The sequence below is a fragment of the Quercus lobata genome, chromosome 4, assembly GCF_001633185.2.
Source record: "Quercus lobata isolate SW786 chromosome 4, ValleyOak3.0 Primary Assembly, whole genome shotgun sequence".
Taxonomy (NCBI): domain Eukaryota; kingdom Viridiplantae; phylum Streptophyta; class Magnoliopsida; order Fagales; family Fagaceae; genus Quercus; species Quercus lobata.
In genome coordinates this window covers 28,328,790-28,346,731 of record NC_044907.1, presented here as the reverse complement: position 1 = coordinate 28,346,731, position 17,942 = coordinate 28,328,790, and the positions used below count along the sequence as shown (strand labels likewise).

The 17,942-nt window shown below is 36.0% G+C and overlaps 1 protein-coding gene across 1 annotated transcript; it reads right to left on the bottom strand.

The window, feature by feature from the left end:
- Positions 1-520: 520 nt before the first annotated feature.
- On the bottom strand, positions 521-10,190 carry LOC115984977 (UDP-glycosyltransferase 87A2-like). The gene is made up of 2 exons (XM_031107955.1): positions 10,037-10,190; positions 521-1,005 (listed from the first exon to the last, which is right to left on the bottom strand). Exons 1-2 carry the CDS (start codon positions 10,188-10,190, stop codon positions 521-523), a joined length of 639 nt encoding a protein of 212 aa, XP_030963815.1.
- Between the last annotated feature and the right edge of the window lie 7,752 nt (positions 10,191-17,942).

Genomic DNA, 17,942 nt, shown 5'->3' with positions numbered 1-17,942 from the left:
TAAAGCTTTCCACAGGTTTGTACAGAATGAGTATTGAGTGATTGGAGACAATTAGGGAGTAGAGGCCCATGCTGTACGTGTGGCGGAGCCGAAAGAGACAATAGGTTGACTGTGTAGGAGTTCAAGCTGATGGGGCGTACTTGCAGCAAGTGGACCAGTGATTTTTCTCATTTGCAATTTTAGATAACCTCCTTATTTGTCTTAAGGAACGGCTCGACAGATATATGAGGTGATCAGGAAAAGTGGTGCTAAACCGACATGTTCTTAAGTAAAAAGCTAAAAATGCAACAACCCGAGATAGAACTCATCTATCTCATGTCATGGATCTTCAACAAGGCGTTCCTAATTAAGTGAATTATTTAGGGCTCCCTTTGAAAATAGGCACTAAGAGACATGAAGCCTTTGCTGAGGTGAATGTGAAGGTTCATAAAAAATGCAAGTCTAGAAAATGAGTATAGGAAAATAGGAAAAAAAATTAGTTTGCTCCCCTTCTAATTTCTTAACTAGTCTCCCATGGCAACTAGAAACACATCTTCAAACCCACACAATCCTTGAACCGACCAGTTTCTCTAGGTGACACCCACAAGCACTGAACACCACTGTCCCTTATACCACCAATAATTTCATCCATTTGGGCATTTGAAACCGAAAGGAAACTTCCCATTGAGATGTACAACACTGAACATGGAGGTTGAGAATCAAGCCACTGGAGATAGTTGACACCATTGTTAGCATTAGTTATAGAAGGACTCTTTTCTTCAAGTTCTAAGTAAGGTATGGCAGGACCAATAGGGTAGACAGGGATAGGAAAGTTGGCTTTAAAAGTGTCAATGGCTTCAACTTCAAGTTCGTGAAAGGTGGTGAATAGAAGATACTGCGCTTTATTGGACACGCTTGAAATACCTTCCAGGACTCCAGGCAAGACTAGTCGACCATCTCCATATGTAAAGTCCAGGGATGTAGTAGAAACTCCAGGGACGTAGTCCACAAGCTCATCACCCCGTTCTTAATTAATCACATGCCATAGACACAACGCTAAGCTTAGTGCAAAGCCTAAATATTGTTACGACTAACTAGAAACTGCCTTGGAACAAGAGGGTATATATATATACACACACACACACACAACGCTAAGCTTGAGTTTATTTAGTAGATTTTTTTTTTTTTGTGCCAATCTTTTTTATTTTTTTGATAACTTTAGTGTCAATCTTTGATTGCTGTTTAAGACGCTGTCTTTTGTTGAAACGTATATTTTGGAATATCGAACATTACAAGTTCACAACTAACAAAAGTTACAAAGATCTAGTGTGGGTGATCTGATTTGCACCTTTTCTGTTGTCTAGTGTTTTGATTGGTTTTTTTAAACACTTTGATATGCCATAATCCTCAGGAAGGGAAGTTCGGCCCGTGAGTTGCATCCTCGGCCAGGAACTCGTAGCATAACAATGGATAAAGAGGAAGGCCCAGTCCATCATAACGACAGACTACTCCTAGAATATCCTGTTGTGAGCCAAGAAAATTAGCAGAGAACAAATTAATTGAGGGCTTAGGCAGCGCCTTGTGAGCATTTTTCATATTTTTCCTGACTTCTAGCCCAATTTTTGGGCAGCTGTTTAGAGGTCTTTCTGAGCTCCATTTTCTGCAAATGTTATATGTACGGAAAACTCTAGATGACTAGTTTCCAATGGTTTTGGCCTCATTTGATTTGGAGCTATGTCGGAAAGCTGAAAAATTCTGAACATCTTCCATGGAAAAATTCATATCATTTAATCTGGAGCCTATATCAACGAGTCATTTTGGTAAAAATTAGCTAAGACCTTGTTTTTTTGGTCTAGCCCATTTGTTCTAGTTCTTGCCCAATCAGTATACTTTATTTTGCAAATTTGAGTAAAAAACTATCTTGTACGTTTTTAGACCCCTTAAAACATAAGTTGTTTAAACTAGTTATTTAGTCAAGTGATAACTTAGATAAATTATTTAGATCTAGGTTAATGCAAGTAAATCATATCATGTAAATAATGCAAAAATATAAAAAAACACAACGATATAATAACTCAGGAAAACCAAACCAGTAAAAAAACCTGGGGAGGATTGAATCTGGCTATCTTCAAGGTAAAACAAATCCACTATAAAAGAATTGAAGTTTTACAATAAGACTTAGACTATTAACATCCAATTGCTACCTCAAGTAGAAAATTTACTACTATGACCCCATGATAGTTTCGAGTCCACGGACTACTTCTTTCCTTGACCTTTGCAACACAAGCACCCATACTTGTGATAAAAAACACAAACTCTCTTGTTTGTGACTTCAAGACCATCCTTGAAGGTTTAGATCATCAGCACCTTTGATGATTAGAGAAGGCAACAACTTCTATAACACCGGATCTTGAGATTCTTCAAGGAATTACATCGGTAGAAGACATGAGAGAATTTTTGGGTACAAAACTCTAAATACAAAAGAGGCACATTGTTCTCTCTCTAAAAAGTCTTGTAAAAATGTGCTTAGGGTTTTCTTTATATACTAGCAGTGTTTTACTTGAAACCCAATACATTTAAGTAGAGTTTGGGTTGAAATAGAATTTTGTAGATACGTGTTTTGATCGGTCGAGCCTATTTCTCGATCGATTGAACCAGACAGTTTCTGAACTTTTCTTTCTGCAGCTTACTTGTTTTTGAATCTTGACTTGAATTACCTTGAGCATTGTCTATTAATACCTATAAACTCTAGGATCTATATCTAGACAAGTTTGTGTTATCGATTTGTCAATTGTTCTAAATTTTTAGAATTTAACATGTCAGTTTTCCTAAAAAATACAATGACTTTATTAGGGTTTGGTATTTTTGTGATATCTTATCTATTTTAGGTCTGATTTTGGCCTATAAACAATCATTTTGAGGGAAAAAATATCACCTACAAGACAATCTAAAGTCCAACTGTTCAATCAAAATGTCAACTTTTGACCATACCCAATTAGGGTTTTCGTCAGATTTTTTGTAAAATGATTTTTTCAACCATTGTGACTTTTTGATTCACTATTTAAACATGTTTTATTTATTTATTTTTTTCCCTTCTTGGCTTTAAAACTTATGTATTTGCACTCTTTTTTATATTATATTTTTTTGTCTTTGTTTTGACACGTGAATCGGGGTCGAACAAAATACGGTATCGACAACTACCCCGTCTTTGTTTAACATTTGTTGGCACAATAAATGTTAGACATAGAATTAGATAAAGAATTTTGTCCCTCCCAATTCTAGTGCAAACAAATTTTGGGGCCAAAATCGAGTTGCCACGAACAAATGAAAATATTGATAGAAATTGGGAAAGATGGTAGTGTGTGTTCATTTAAGCCCCTTAAAGTAGATTTTTTAACTTAATATATTAACTAAGTGATTACTTAAATCAATTATTCAAATCTAGGTTAAAAAATAATAAATCATATCATACAAAGCTACGGAAAATAAATAATACCACGATATGATGACCGAATAAAACCAATGAAACTAACCGTTTCAAGGTAAAAACTTGGGGAGGATTTGACCTAACTATCCTCTAGGTAAACCAAATCCACTATAAAAGAATTGAAATTTTTACAAAAGATTTAGCCCTAAATCTAATGCTACTTCCAGTAGTAACTTGCTAACACAACTACGTGCAAGTTCTGAATCCACAAACTTCTTCTCTTCTTGGATTGATAACAACACAAACCGCCTTGCTTGTGACTTTGAGATCTCACTCAAAGGTTTTAGATCACCTTCACTTGTTGATCTTGATGTAGCAACTAGTTCTACTAAATGCTTGATTGTAGTTTTGGCTCTAGTAGATTCTTGTGTAGTTAGAAGGTACAAAATCTCTCAAATCTCACAAAGAGTAACACAAAAGTCTTCTTCCACACCCTCAAAACGTGGTAAGGGTTTTTCTTTTATATGTAGAGAAGTTTAAGTAAAACCCTAAACTTTTTCACGGGCTTTGGGCCTATTTAAAAATTCTACAAAAACTGTGCTTGCGATTTTCGATCGGTCGAGAAAGGCAAAACTTCACTTTTCTTTTCTACAATTGGCTGAACTTCAAAACTTGAAATGACATTATTTAAGCATTGCCTAAATACCTAGACTAGACATGTTTTGTTCTTGGTTTGCCAACACAATACAATAATGATTCTAAATATTTAATTCTAAATCTCTATAACTTAACACGTAGAAAGAGATCCTTATTATTATTGTTCACTCCTCTTCTGCTCTTTTTGGTGCATCCTAGTTTCTTTTCCCTACAAAAGGTTAGTCACATCCCAGTCGCCAATCTTGTTGCCTTAACTGATCCACAAAACCTTATTATTGATTAAACTCTACAAACCAAAACCACAAATTTAGAAACCCAAACACACCTTGATGAACAGTGACTTGTGGTGGTTTTATACAGCTTGAAGAGATTGTTTATGGAGAGAGAGAGAGAGAGAGAGAGAGAGAGAGGATGAAACATTAAAACCAAAAGAAAAATGATTTCCAGACGGGGCAGATCAGATGAAAAGAATAGGAAAAGGTTTTTTTTTTTTTTTTTTTTTTTAAGTTACTTTAATTAAATTTAAAAAATTAGAAATTCAGAATTTTGTCTTTAATTTTTTTGTAATTTTTTATTTTTTAAATGCCAACATAGCATTTTTAAAAATCAAATAAATATTTTACTATTATTTTATTAGCCACGTTAGCATTTATTGTGCAAATAGTAGTGCACTTCGTTTGCCACATAGGAATTTTCCATTAGTGGGTTGATAGCAAGAACCTAAACAAAAACGATTTTCTAATTTCAGGGATAGATGTAGGCACAAAATCAATTAGGGACTAAAATGAAAATTGGCTCAAAATATAGGAACAAAAAAAATGTATTTTTGCCTTTACAATACATTCAGCCAGTCTTTACTTTTATTAGTCGGTCTAATAGGTAAATATCATTTGTGAACTGCTTTATATCAGTGATAGCAGATAGAACAATAGTGCGAGAAAGAAAACAAAGATAGAGACGTAGATTGAGAGTTATACCATCGGTTGGACTAGTTTAGGAGTGGAGTTTAGCAGACGATTGAAGACTGCATGGTAAGGCAAGGTGGCGTTGCAATGGGGTAGACAAATTTTTTTTCTTCTTCTTTTTATTTTTATTTTTTAAAGGGGGTTTACTCTTACTAGGTTAGTTCAAAACTCTATCTAAGCTTGAAGGAGCAAATTCTACAATTTGAGGGGGGCCGATGAAGAAAATTTTCTTTAATTTCTAAGTTATATATTACTAACTATATTGACAAATAATGGAAATTTCAAAAAGCTCTGCCTAGCTAGCTTCGCCTCTATTGGGTGTTTTGTTTTGTTTTGTTTTTTTTTTTTTTTGGTGTTGTGGTGGGGGGAGGGGGGAGGAAGAGTTTTTTTTTTTTTTTTTTTTTTTTTTTTTTTTTTTTAAATTTGAAAATTGTGGGAGTTTCAAATTCTATGTAGCAAGCACTTACGAAGTTAATAATAAATAAATAAAATAAAAATAAAAGGATTCAGTTTTTTATAGTATAGCGTGCATGCGTTATATAGCATCAGATATAATAATTTTATTTTACATTTCATTAAAATATTATTTTTTTTTAATTTTAAAATTATTTCTCTTTCTTCACATGTAACAACCAACATTTATTTTATTTTTTCACCATCAAGATACATAAAAAAAAAAAAAAGAATAAACTACTAAATATAAAAATAAATAGTGACAGTGTAAATTTACAATGTTATTATAATAAACTTATAAATTTACACAATTATATATAAACTAATATAAGTTATTTTTAAGTAAAACTATAAAGATTCTACCCTACCCATTTTTTTTATACTGAATGCTAAACTACAATGCAATACAAAAATTTTACCAAAATTATCTTGGATTGCTATGAATATTTAGGAGGTATTTGGTACATGCACTTAAAAATATACGTTTTTTTATTTGAAAATATGTATAGAAATATGTATGGGTAAAAAATGTGTAAAAATATATGTAATATTATATAAAAACTAAAAATTATTGTTTGAAAGGGTGTAACTAACATCCTCTTAAATTTCCAAGAATAAAGGGGTGGAATGTTCAAAACCCACAACACATAATGTAGAATGCACCACTATCACTGTAAAAAGGCGAAAATGGGAATTTAACCATAATTTTCCAATTATATAGTTAGTAGTTCCGGTTCTTAAACTATATTATTTACTAGCATCTTGAGTCTATAAGACTTGATTTTGGCCTATAAATTGAGTTTCAAAGACTCGATTTGCATGCTCTGATTATGTCTGATGTGGCATATTTTTTCACGTGGTGACCACATAGAAATCGAGTCTCTAAGACTCGATTTATAACCCTTATAAATAAGAACAAATCAGAGAGGAACCACCAGAACATAAGACTCGATTTTAACCCTATATTAAGAACAGCAAGGAAGATTGAGAGACCACCAGCAACATCATAGAAAGAAGAAAAAAACAAAAAGAACACAAAGAAAAAAAAAAAAAAAAAAAAAACAGAAAGAGAGAAAAGATCAAGATCAAAGTGGGTGGCTTCAAATTGGCTTCAAACCACTGTGCGCGACCCAGGCAGACCACCACCGTGCTAGTCCTAGCCTACGCGCAACCTAAGCCGCGCGAGCCCCCAGGTTGCGCACGACCTAGCTAGGCTGCGCGAGCCCCAGGCCGCGCTGGTGAGGTGAGCTCTTTCTCTCTTTCTGATCTGAGTCTCTAGGATTGGGATTGATGTGTTTGGGATTTCTTAAATTTGTTTTTGGGTATTTCAGCTTGTACATGAGACTTAAAATTTTTTAAAATTTTTTTGGGTTAGAAATCGAGTCTCTAAGACTCGATTTCCAGGTAGAGGCCACTTGGAAAAAATACCACATCAGATGTAATCAATTCATAGAAATCGAGTCTCAAAAACTCAATTTATAAACCATAAATTGAGTTTTTTAAACTTAAGATACTAGTAAAAAATATAATTTTAAAACCTTAATTACTAATTATATTATTTAAAAAATAAGCTCAATTCCCAATTTTGGCCTGTAAAAATTTACCGAAATGGTTAGAGTCATCATTTTATACAAAATAGTGATAGTACGCAGTCGGCTTGTTTTATTTTTTGGAAGTGTGGGCATGGGATGGGACTGAGCTTTTTTGATTAACTAGCTTAAAATAAATGCTCTTAGAGCATCTCCAGCAGTCTCTCTAAATTTTTGCCTAATTTTTGTCTGTTTGGAGAATGAACAGTGACATTTACCTTTTACCTACCTACTTTTTCAAATACACTTTCCAACAGACTCTCTATCACATTCTCTATCTCATTTAAATATTATATCTTCATTCATTCTTTATTCTTTTTTTATCATAATTTATTCTTTCTATATTCATTACCAACAATTATATTTTTCAATGAAAAGTGTTATATTCACACTATTTTTCGCAATACTTTCACAAGAATCACATCAAAATCTTATGTAAAAAGTTGTTACTAGTTCTAATTTGAACCCACCACTGAAATTATATTTTTACTCACCAATATTAGCTAATTACTTAAAATTTATTGTGAAAATATTGTGAAAATATTACAATAAAATTTCTAAATGGTTATTTCTTATTCTTTTCCTTCATTTCATCCACACGTTCCCTTTTATTTTTTATTTTTTTTCTCTTGGTTTTTCCTCCACCACACACGTATCCCACTATCTCCACCTGTCTTCTTTTTCTATTTCTTTTTCTTTTTCTAGTTCATTCCGGATGGTAGCCTCCAAAATATCTCCACTTCTCCCTCTCTGTTTCTTTTTCTTTCTTTCTCTTTCTCTTACACAAACACACAAATTTCTCTCCCTCTATCTCACACAAAAAAATTCTCTCTCATACACACATAGATCACCGGCAGAGAAGTGGAGATTGGCGTTCTACACAGATCGGCGTTCTAATTTTTTTTTTCTTTTTTTTTTTGGTTTGATTAGTTTTATTTTATTGCTCAGATTTCATTAGGATTATGAGAAATATTGTTTTTGTGTTTCAAATCTTTCGATTGGGTTTTGTGTTTTTGTTTTGATTGTGGTATGTTACCGTTGAGATAGAGAAGCACGTGAAGAACGAAAGAGAAAAGGAATGAGAGAGAAATAATTATTTTTTTATTCAACCGGGTATTATTTTAAGGGGAAATATTCTTTAGATGATGAACAATAATTGCTACAGTGCTATCCATACCTGGAGAGCTACTGTAGCAACTCTAAAAAAAAATTTGGAGTTGCCGAGTCTGTTGGAGTGCTTGTTTTGTGTGAACAGTGTCTGTTGCTCTCCAAAATTTGGCTTTACCGAGTCTGCTGGAGATGCACTTATTTTACAACAACCCCCCGCCAAAAAAAAAAAAAAAACGCTCTTACCGACATCATGGTTGAGTTAGTGGATTTGAAAGTGGCATGTCCACAAAAGCGTAATCATCACATATCACATGTGAACAGTGGATGAACCACATATGCAACATAAGATATTTTCGTTTCGCATCTGTTGTCGTGGCTTTAAGAATATATATATTTTTTTAAATTATTTAAACTTGTGTCGAAAGAGTTGACAAAGGAACTTTTTGTAAATATTTTTTATTTTATTTTATTTTTTATTTTGATCATTATGATAATAATGATGAGATCTTTTATATCTTAGAGCCCGTTTAGTCACCCTTTTCAAACACAGTGTTCAGTGTTGTGTCCAAAATTTAAAAAAAATGTGTTTAGTCACCGTTTTCAAAACAGGGTTATTTGAAAATTATTGCTCCAAAACCCATGTTTGAACAACATTTTTTAGAATATGCTTGGAGCTGATTTTAAACAACAAACAGGTGTTTTCAGTGGCATTTTGGTAATAAAATTGAACACAATTAGGAGCCCACCTGATCAGCTTTTTTGAATCTTTGTCTCCTCTAACCCACCTGATCAATATTTTTTATAAAATTGAACACACACTGTAAGGACTCGATTTGATCCAAAAGAATTGAATTGTTAAATAAAAGAATTGAAAAGAGTAAAAACAAAAAGTAATAAATAATGAATTAGAGTATTCTATGTAATAATAATTAAAATTCACTTAACAACAATATTTAATAACTTTTTTATAGTAATTGTAGGGATGAAGGGCCCAGATAAGGATACTGGGCCATGGGCCACGCCTGAGGATGTCGAATAGCCTGGGGACAGATAAATACTTGTGAAGACAAATAGATTATTAGGACGAGAAAGAGGTCAGGTCACAATGAATAAGTGACATTGTTCGAGGAGCGATCCCTCCTCGGCCAACAAAGTGGAGGCCTAAAGTCTGACCACCCAACAAGTACTAGGCAACAGACAATCGTGCTTGGGAGCAAGGTTGTCAAAATCGCGATCCGGATCGTAAAATCGCACGATTTTACGATCCCACCTCACCAAAAAGATTAAAATCGTAGCAGGATCGCAAAAATGTTAGGATCGTTTGTAGGATCGTATAGGATCGTAGGATCGTATGGGATCCTACCGATCCTACCATTAGGCTTTTTTGGCTTCTTTTTTTTTTTTTTTTTTTTTTTTTTTTTTTTTTTTTTTTAAGTGGGATTCATTTGGGTCATTTAGGTAAGTCCAGTATAATAATCCCCGGTCCACCTAAAGGTCCAATACCCACAAGCCCAATGAATTGAAGTCCCAAATTTACCCCTCTCTCAAAATAAAATCTCAAAAAAACCTATACTAATTAAGTTAAGTTTTCAAAAACAAAACCTAAATATTTTAGAAACACTAAGCTCCAGCACGCAGTAGCTCTGTCTTGCGCGCCTCCACAGTCCCTTGTCAAAAACCCAGCACCTCTCAGCCCTCTCAATGGTGAGCTATTGCTGCTTTCAAGCTTTCTTAAGTATTTAGAAACATTCAGCGCCAACACCTCAGTCCCGTGCCTCCTCAATCCTTTGTCAAAAGCTCCAACATGCAGTAGCTCTGTCCCGCGCCTCCACAGTCCCCTGTAAAAAACCTAGCACCTCTCAGCCCTCTCAATGGTGAGCCATCGCTGCTTTCAAGCTTTCTTAAGTATTTAGAAACATTCAGTGCCAGCACCTCAATCCCGCGCCTCCTCAATCCTCTGTCAAAAACCCAGCACCTCTCAGCCCTCTCAATGATGTTGTCGTGAGCCATTGCTGCCTTTAAGCTTTTTGGTAGTTAGTACTTAGATTGAGAATTCTCTTTTGGATTTTATATTTTGTAATTAGCTAGTTTGTAATTAGATTGAGAATTCTCTTTTTGAATTACATATTGTAAATTTGTAGTTAGCTAGTTTTTATATGCTAACTAGCCTAACTTATTTTGGATTTGGAACTTAGAATTTGGAAAACATTTTCCATATGTGTAGATAATATTTTGGTACTTAGTTGCTAATTAAACATGTACTGAACTTTTTAGATATATTATGTCAAAAGTTAAATATATTTTGTTTCGTTAGAATAACATAAGAACAATGTAGTGCGTGCAAATTACATTTTATGATGCAATTTTTTTTTTTTTTAATGGATGGATTCATATTTTAAGTGATTATATAACATACAAAGTCACTATCAATAGGATTTTTGCTTAAAATCTGAAAATAGGTAGGATCTTACGATCCACGATTCAATCCTACGATCCACGATTCAATCCTACGATCCACGATCCTACCTACCTCCCACGATCCTACGTAGGATCCCGATTTTGACAACCTTGCTTGGGAGGATAAGTTTTAGAAAGAGATGAGACAACAGAGAATAGAGAAATATCTTGAAAGAAAGCTGCTACCCCCTTATTGAATGCTTTGCATCTAACCCCCTGACCGCATTAATGTGGAAGTGATACCTAAATAATATCTTTTAGCCTTACAGCTACCCACAAAGACTACAAGAAAGTGCTGATGGGACAAGTATCAAGGAGATTAGCAATCTGATCAACACGTGGAGGTTGAGATGAAAGAGGGGAAGGGAATATAAAAGGGAAGAACTCCCTTACAGGGGGGAGGATCAGAAGAACTTATGAAAAACCACTATGTAACCAAGAACTTGAATATTTGTATAAGTTTAAGAGAAATATATAAGAACATACCATCCTCAGACCTAACCGAGAAGCAATTTTCCTTTTCAAACTATTTGTTTTGCTTATTGAAATATCAACTAGCCTATTGTGATCAACATTCTAACTCATTGAACGTTCAGTAATAGGCCCACTCTCTAACAAATTCATTGTTTTGGGATCATTGGGCAATTGTTTAAACCATTCGGGCTATGGATCAATCAGATCCTTACAATTGGCACTGTCTATAGGGATTGAACATTCTTGAGCTTGTTCAATCATGGTGGGTTCAGGGCCAAACTGTGAAGAATCTGTGGGATCTTAACGTTAAGATCATTTTCTTAATCTTGAATGAAGGAGAGATTGTGAAGTTAGTGTGCACACAACTTATACCAGTAGGAGACATTCCAGAAGTGGGAGCCATATGTCTCATAGGGAAGATTCCAGAAACTTAAAACTAGAGATAGATCATTTGTGAAGGAAGCTACACGATAAGCAAAGGAGTGGGACTCCTTCAAGTTCAAGGTTTTAGTCTGATGATGATGACAGTTATAGACCCAGATCAAGGACTTCTCCTTGTGAGTCTTTCTCTTATAATGAGGAACGCCATCATAGACGAAGGAGCAGAAGCCTGACCTGTAGGGGTTTGGAGAATGATGCTATGAGTAAGGCCTTGCATCAAATTTCGAAGTCACCATTTACACGGATGATTGAGAGGGGAAAACTTCCTTCATGATTCAACCAGCCAACATTTACCATGTATAATGGTAGGACAGATCCAGTGGATCATGTCAGTCGTTTTAACCAAAGAATGGTTGTTCTCTCAAAGAATGAGGCCTTGATGTGCAAGGTATTCCTATATATTTTGGGGTCAGTGGCGATGAGATGGTTTGATGGGTTGGAGAAAGGATCAATTAGCTCTTTTCAAGAGCTTACTAGAGCCTTTAGGGCCTGATTTGTCACTTGCAGTAGGGTTTCTCGTCCTTTGTACTCCTTGTTGTCTATGGCTATGCGAGGGGGGAAGACTCTAAAGACATACTTGGATAGATATTGAGAAATTTTTAATGAGATAGATGGAAATTTTGATGATGTCACTCTAAGGACGTTTAAGGTTGGTCTACCCACTAAGCATGATTTGAGAAAGTCCTTGACTAGGAAGCCTACTCGAAGTATGCATCAGCTAATGGATCGAATTGATGAGTATAAACGTTTCGAAAAGGATCGGCAACAAGGGAAGGGGAAAGTAAAGGTAATTCCCCACAACCAAAGAGATTTTAGATCAAAGAAGTATAACAGCAATCAGCCCTAGAGAGATTTTGTTGGACATATTAGACTTGCTACTGCCCAGATAGTTAACACAGTGTTCAGGGAGCTTGTACACCAAATCTTGGAGAAGATAAAGAGTGAGCCATATTTTAAGTGATCAAATAAGATGAGAGGAGACCTTATGAAGCGTAATCAAAGTCTTCATTGCCAGTACCATTAGGACCGAGGACGCACTACAAAAGATTGTAGGACATTAAGTGATTACTTGGAATAGTTAGTCAAAGTTGGGAAGTTAAAGCAATTCCTATATCAGCCCACTAGGCAGGGAAGTTAGGTTGGGTCGGCACACCAGAAGGATGCTTTCCTTAAGACCACCCTTGGGAACAATTAGTGTTATTTTTGCTACCCCAGGTCCGATTGGCTCGTATCCATCAAGGGTTATGTCTATAGTAAGGCCACATGCTGAGGATTTGATCCCTGATTCTAAGTAGAGAAGAATGAAGGTTCGACTAGCTCTGAGCTTCTTTGATGAGGAAAAGGTTGAAACTTTTCAACTTTATGATGATGCCTTGGTGGTTACCCTCCGAATAGGGGGGGTATAATGTGAAAAAAGTCTTGGTGGATCAAGGCAGTGGAGTACAGATCATGTACCCTGACCTGTATAAAGGGCTTAAGTTAAAGACTGAAGATTTGGTTAGCTATGATTCCCTTCTGGTGGGGTTTGATCACTTTGATGGGAAGATAGTTATCCTAAGAGGCTAGATTAGACTCCCTGTTCAGGCAGGGTTGAAAGTCATAAAGGTAGATTTTATCGTGGTGGACACATATTCCTCCTATACTGCTATCATGGCAAGACCTTGGCTTTATGCCATGTAGGTTATTTCTTCAACCATGCATTTAAAAGTGAAGTATCCCTCAGGGGACTAGGTTGAGGAGCTGAATGGCAGTCAGGCTATGACTAGACAATGCTTAGTTAGGGCAATTAGACATTAGTCTAAGGGTGAAGCCTTGGCCACCACTAAAAGGGCTTTATAGCAACCAAAGGAAACAGTAATGTCCTTAGACGCTGTGCCTGAAGGGGTGAGATACAAAGAGATGGAAAAGATCACTATTGATAATGATGATGATAAGTATTTTCAAGTAGGAGTTCAGCTGTCTACTCAAGAGAAGGAAGAGCTGGTCGCTTTCCTTAAAAAGAACGTTGATGTGTTTGCTTGGAATGCTTATGAAGTTCCCAGGGTGGATCCAAATTTCATTTTTCATCATCTGAATGTTAACCCATCTGCCACCCCTAAGAAACAACTACTTAGGAACTCTTTTGAAGAACAATCTAATGCTAACAAAGAAGAGGTAGTGAAGCTTAAGTGCGTAGGGGCAATAAAAGAGGTCTTTTACCTAGAATGGTTGACCAACATGGTGGTGGTAAAAAAGAAGAATGGAAAATGACGAGTGTCTGTAGATTTCATAGATCTAAACAAAGCTTGCCCTAAGGACCCCTTCCTAATACCTGGGATAGACCAGTCAGTGGATGCAACGGTTGGTCATCCTTGGATAAGCTTTTTGGATGCCTTTCAAGGATATCATCAAATACCATTAGCTCTGACTGACCAAGAGAAGACTGCTCTTGTAATGCCCACAAGGAATTATCATCACAAGGTGATGCCATTTGGATTGAAGAGTGCTAGCTCTACTTACCAGAGGATAATAACTAGAATGTTTAAACCCCAGCTCGACAAGATCAATGAAGTCTACATTGATGACATGGTAATGAAAAACAAGGTAGAGGCTGAGCATGTGAATGACTTCAGAAGTATTTTTGAGGTGTTGAGAAAGCATAAATTGTGCCTTATGCTTCTAAATGTTCCTTTGGTGTCAGTTCAGGCAAGTTTTTGGGTTATATGGTCACCCACCGTGGGATTGAAGTTAACCCTGATCAGATTAAAGCAATCAATGGTTTACAACCTCCTTCGAATCCCAGAGAAGTCTAAAAGTTGACAGGAATGACTGCAGCCTTAAATAGATTTATCTCTTGATTCGCAGACAGATGTAGGCCATTCTTCCAACTTTTGCACAAGTGGAAAGGGTTTGAGTGGAATGAAGAATGTGCTCTAGCTTTTCAGTAGTTGAAGGATTACCTATCTCGGCCACCCATTATGTCTAGACCAGAGGAAGAAGAAATTCTTTTCGTCTACATTGCCATGGCTTCTCATACAGTTAGTTTGGTACTGGTAAGGGTAGAGAATGGAGTACAGCGGCCAATCTATTATGTGAGTAAGTCACTACACAAAGCATAAGTTCGTTATTAACACTTAGAGAAAGTCATTTTGGCAGTGGTGTATGCTACATGAAAACTCCTCCATTACTTTCAAGATTATACAGTTGTGGTTTTGACTCAACTCCCTCTGCAGTCGTTGCTTTGAAAGGCTGATTTACACGGAGAATTGCTAAGTTAGGGACAATCTTAGAGGTGTTTGATATAAAGTATATGCCTCGGACCTCCATTAGAAGGCAAGTCCTTGTAGATTTGGTGGCAGAATTTACCGAGTCTTCAATGGAAGTAGAGGATGAGGAATAGAGCTTAGGAGGAAAGCAAGTTCAGGTAATTTCTCCACAAGGGCCCTCACCTGGAAGTTATATGTTAATGGTGTGGCAAATCAAAGGGGATCTAGAATGGGGCTGGTTATAGTGTCCCCTGAACAGGATCACCATTGAGAAATCTTTAAGGTTAGGCTTCTTGGACACAAACAATGAAGCTGATTATAAGGCTTTACTTATAGGGATTGCTATGGTTCAGAACATGGGAAGAAAGGTTGTTGAAGTGTTCTTGGACTCAAGGTTGATTGTAGGACAAGTAAAAGGAGAGTTGAAAGCTAGGGATTTGAGAATGCAAAGGTGTTTGAATTAAGCTCGGCACTTGAAATCAAGTTTTGAATTTTTTACCATACAACAAATCCTAAGAAGTAGGAATACACATGTTGATTCCTTGGCAACTTTGGCAACCTCTTTTGGATAAGATCTACCTCGGGTTATACTTGTTGAGGATCTGTATAAGCCCGCTAAAGAGAAGAAGGAGAAGGTCCAAGTTCACCAGATCATGGTCGGACCTAGTTGGATGGACCCGCTGGTTTTATTTCTTAACGAAGGTGTATTGCCTAATGAGAAGGGAGAGGCAGAAAAGATACGGAGGAAAGCTCCTTGTTTCTAGTTGTCTAAGGAGCAAAAGTTGTACAAACGTTCTTTCTCTGGATCGTACTTACTTCGTGTTCATCCTAAGGCAGTGGAGCCACTTTTAGAAGAGTTGTGTGAGAGAATATGTGGAAGTCATATAGGGGATAGGTCGTTATCACATAGAGCCCTTACTCAAGAGTATTGGTGGCCAAATATGCAAAAAAAGGCACAAGAGTATGTAAAAAAGTGTGATCAATGCTAGAGATTTGCTCTGAACATTCATCAACCTAGGGGCATACTCAATCCTCTGTCTAGACCATGGCTATTTGCTCAGTGGGGCTTGGATATTGTAGGACCATTTCCTAAGGCTGTGGGAAATCGAAGATGGCTTTTGGTCAAAATTGATTAGTTCACAAAGTGGGTGGAGATTGAGCCATTATCCAATATAAGGGACATAGATACAAAAAAGTTTGTTTGGAAAAAAATTGTTACTTGATTTAGGATTCCTCACACCCTCATCTCAGATAATAAGCTCCAGTTTGATAGTAAAACCTTCAGGAGATACTGCTATGAATTGGGCATTAAGAACAGATATTCAACTCTAGCTTATTCATAAGTAAATGGGCAGGCTGAAGCCATTAACAAGGTCATAGTGAATGGGCTTAAGAAGAGGTTGGACGAGACAAAAGGTAGATGGTTGGAAGAGCTACCAGATGTTCTTTGGACATATTAGACTACTCATCATTAGTCAATTGGGGAAACACTTTTTTCAATGACTTATGGGTTCGAAGCTGTGATCCCTTTAGAGACTGTGTTTCCAACACTGAGGACAAACTTGTTCACCCCAGACAACAATGATAAGTTATTGGAGAGAAGTCTAGATTTGGTTGAAGAACGAAGAGAAGCCCCCATGGTCTAATCGACATATTATCAGTAGAAGCTTAAGCAGAAGTATAATACGAGTGTAAGGATGAGGCCGTTAGCACCAGGTGACTTAGTATTGAGAAAGGTTGTGGGTACTAGAAAGAACCCATCATAGGGAAGCTGTGGCCCAATTCGAAGGGGCCATACCACATCACCTCGGTAGCTGGTATAGGTGCTTACATTTTGGAAGACTTAGATGAAAATGTTATACCACACCCGTGAAATGTAAATAACCTACGAAGGTATTATTATTAATGAAGGCAGTCCTACCATTTTTTTGTTTCTACTATTATATGTTGTTCATCCTGTTTATCTAAGTACTAAACAAAATCTTGGCCATGCCTAGTTCCTTGAACCACATACCTTAGGTAAATAAATACTTCCTGTTTGTCTAAGTGTTAAATAGAATCTCGGTCATGCCTGATTCCTCTAACCATATACCTTGGGTAAATTAATATTTTTAATCATCTATCTAAGTGTTAAACAGAACATCAGTCATGCCTAGTTCCTCGAACCACATACCTATACCTTAGGTAAATTAATACTTTCAATTATTTATCTAAGGGTTAAACAGAATCTCGGTTATGTCTGGTTCCTTGAACCACATACCTTGGGCAAATTAATACTTTCAATTATTTATCTAAGTGTTAAATAGAACCTCGGTTATGCTTAGTTCCTCGGACCACATATCTTGGATAAATTAGCACTTTCAATCATTTATCCAAGTGTTAAACAAAACCTCGATTGTGCCTGGATCCTCGAACCACATACCTTGGGTAAATTAATACTTTCAATAATTTATCTAAGTGTTATACAGAACCTCGGTTATGCCTGGTTCCTCGGATCACATACCTTGGGTAAATTAATACTTTCAATTATTTATCTAAGTGTTAAATAAAATCTCAGTTATGCGTAGTTCCTCGGACCACATACCTTGAATAAGTTAATACTTTCAATTAATTTTCTAAGTGTTAAACAAAACCTCGATTAGGCCTAGTTCTTCGGACCACATACCTTGGGTAAATTAATACTTTCAATCATTTATCTAAGTATTAAACAGAACCCTGGTTATATATGGGTTCCTCGGACCTCATACATCGGGTAAATTAACACCTCCTATTCCTTTAAGTGTTAAGTGAAACTTTAGTCATATCTGGTTCCTCAGATTACATGCCTTGGATAAATTAATACTTCACATTTATTTAAATTTACGAATGGAGCCTTAAATCACACGTAATCTTTTGAGCTAAATGTCTCAGGTACATAAATTCTATTTCTAAGGTAAGTTGTAAATTATCAATGGCTTGGAGGTTAATTTATTAGATTACGAGTCGCATGGGAGTTGAATTGTTAGATTACTAATTGCATAGATATTTGTCAAGATTAAAGGCAATGTTATGCTTTGACTGGAAGAAGTTATAATTTGTGTTTACAGCAGCTAAACCATGTTCAACAATAGGATAACATTTTTTTTAAATATAAATACGCTGAAAA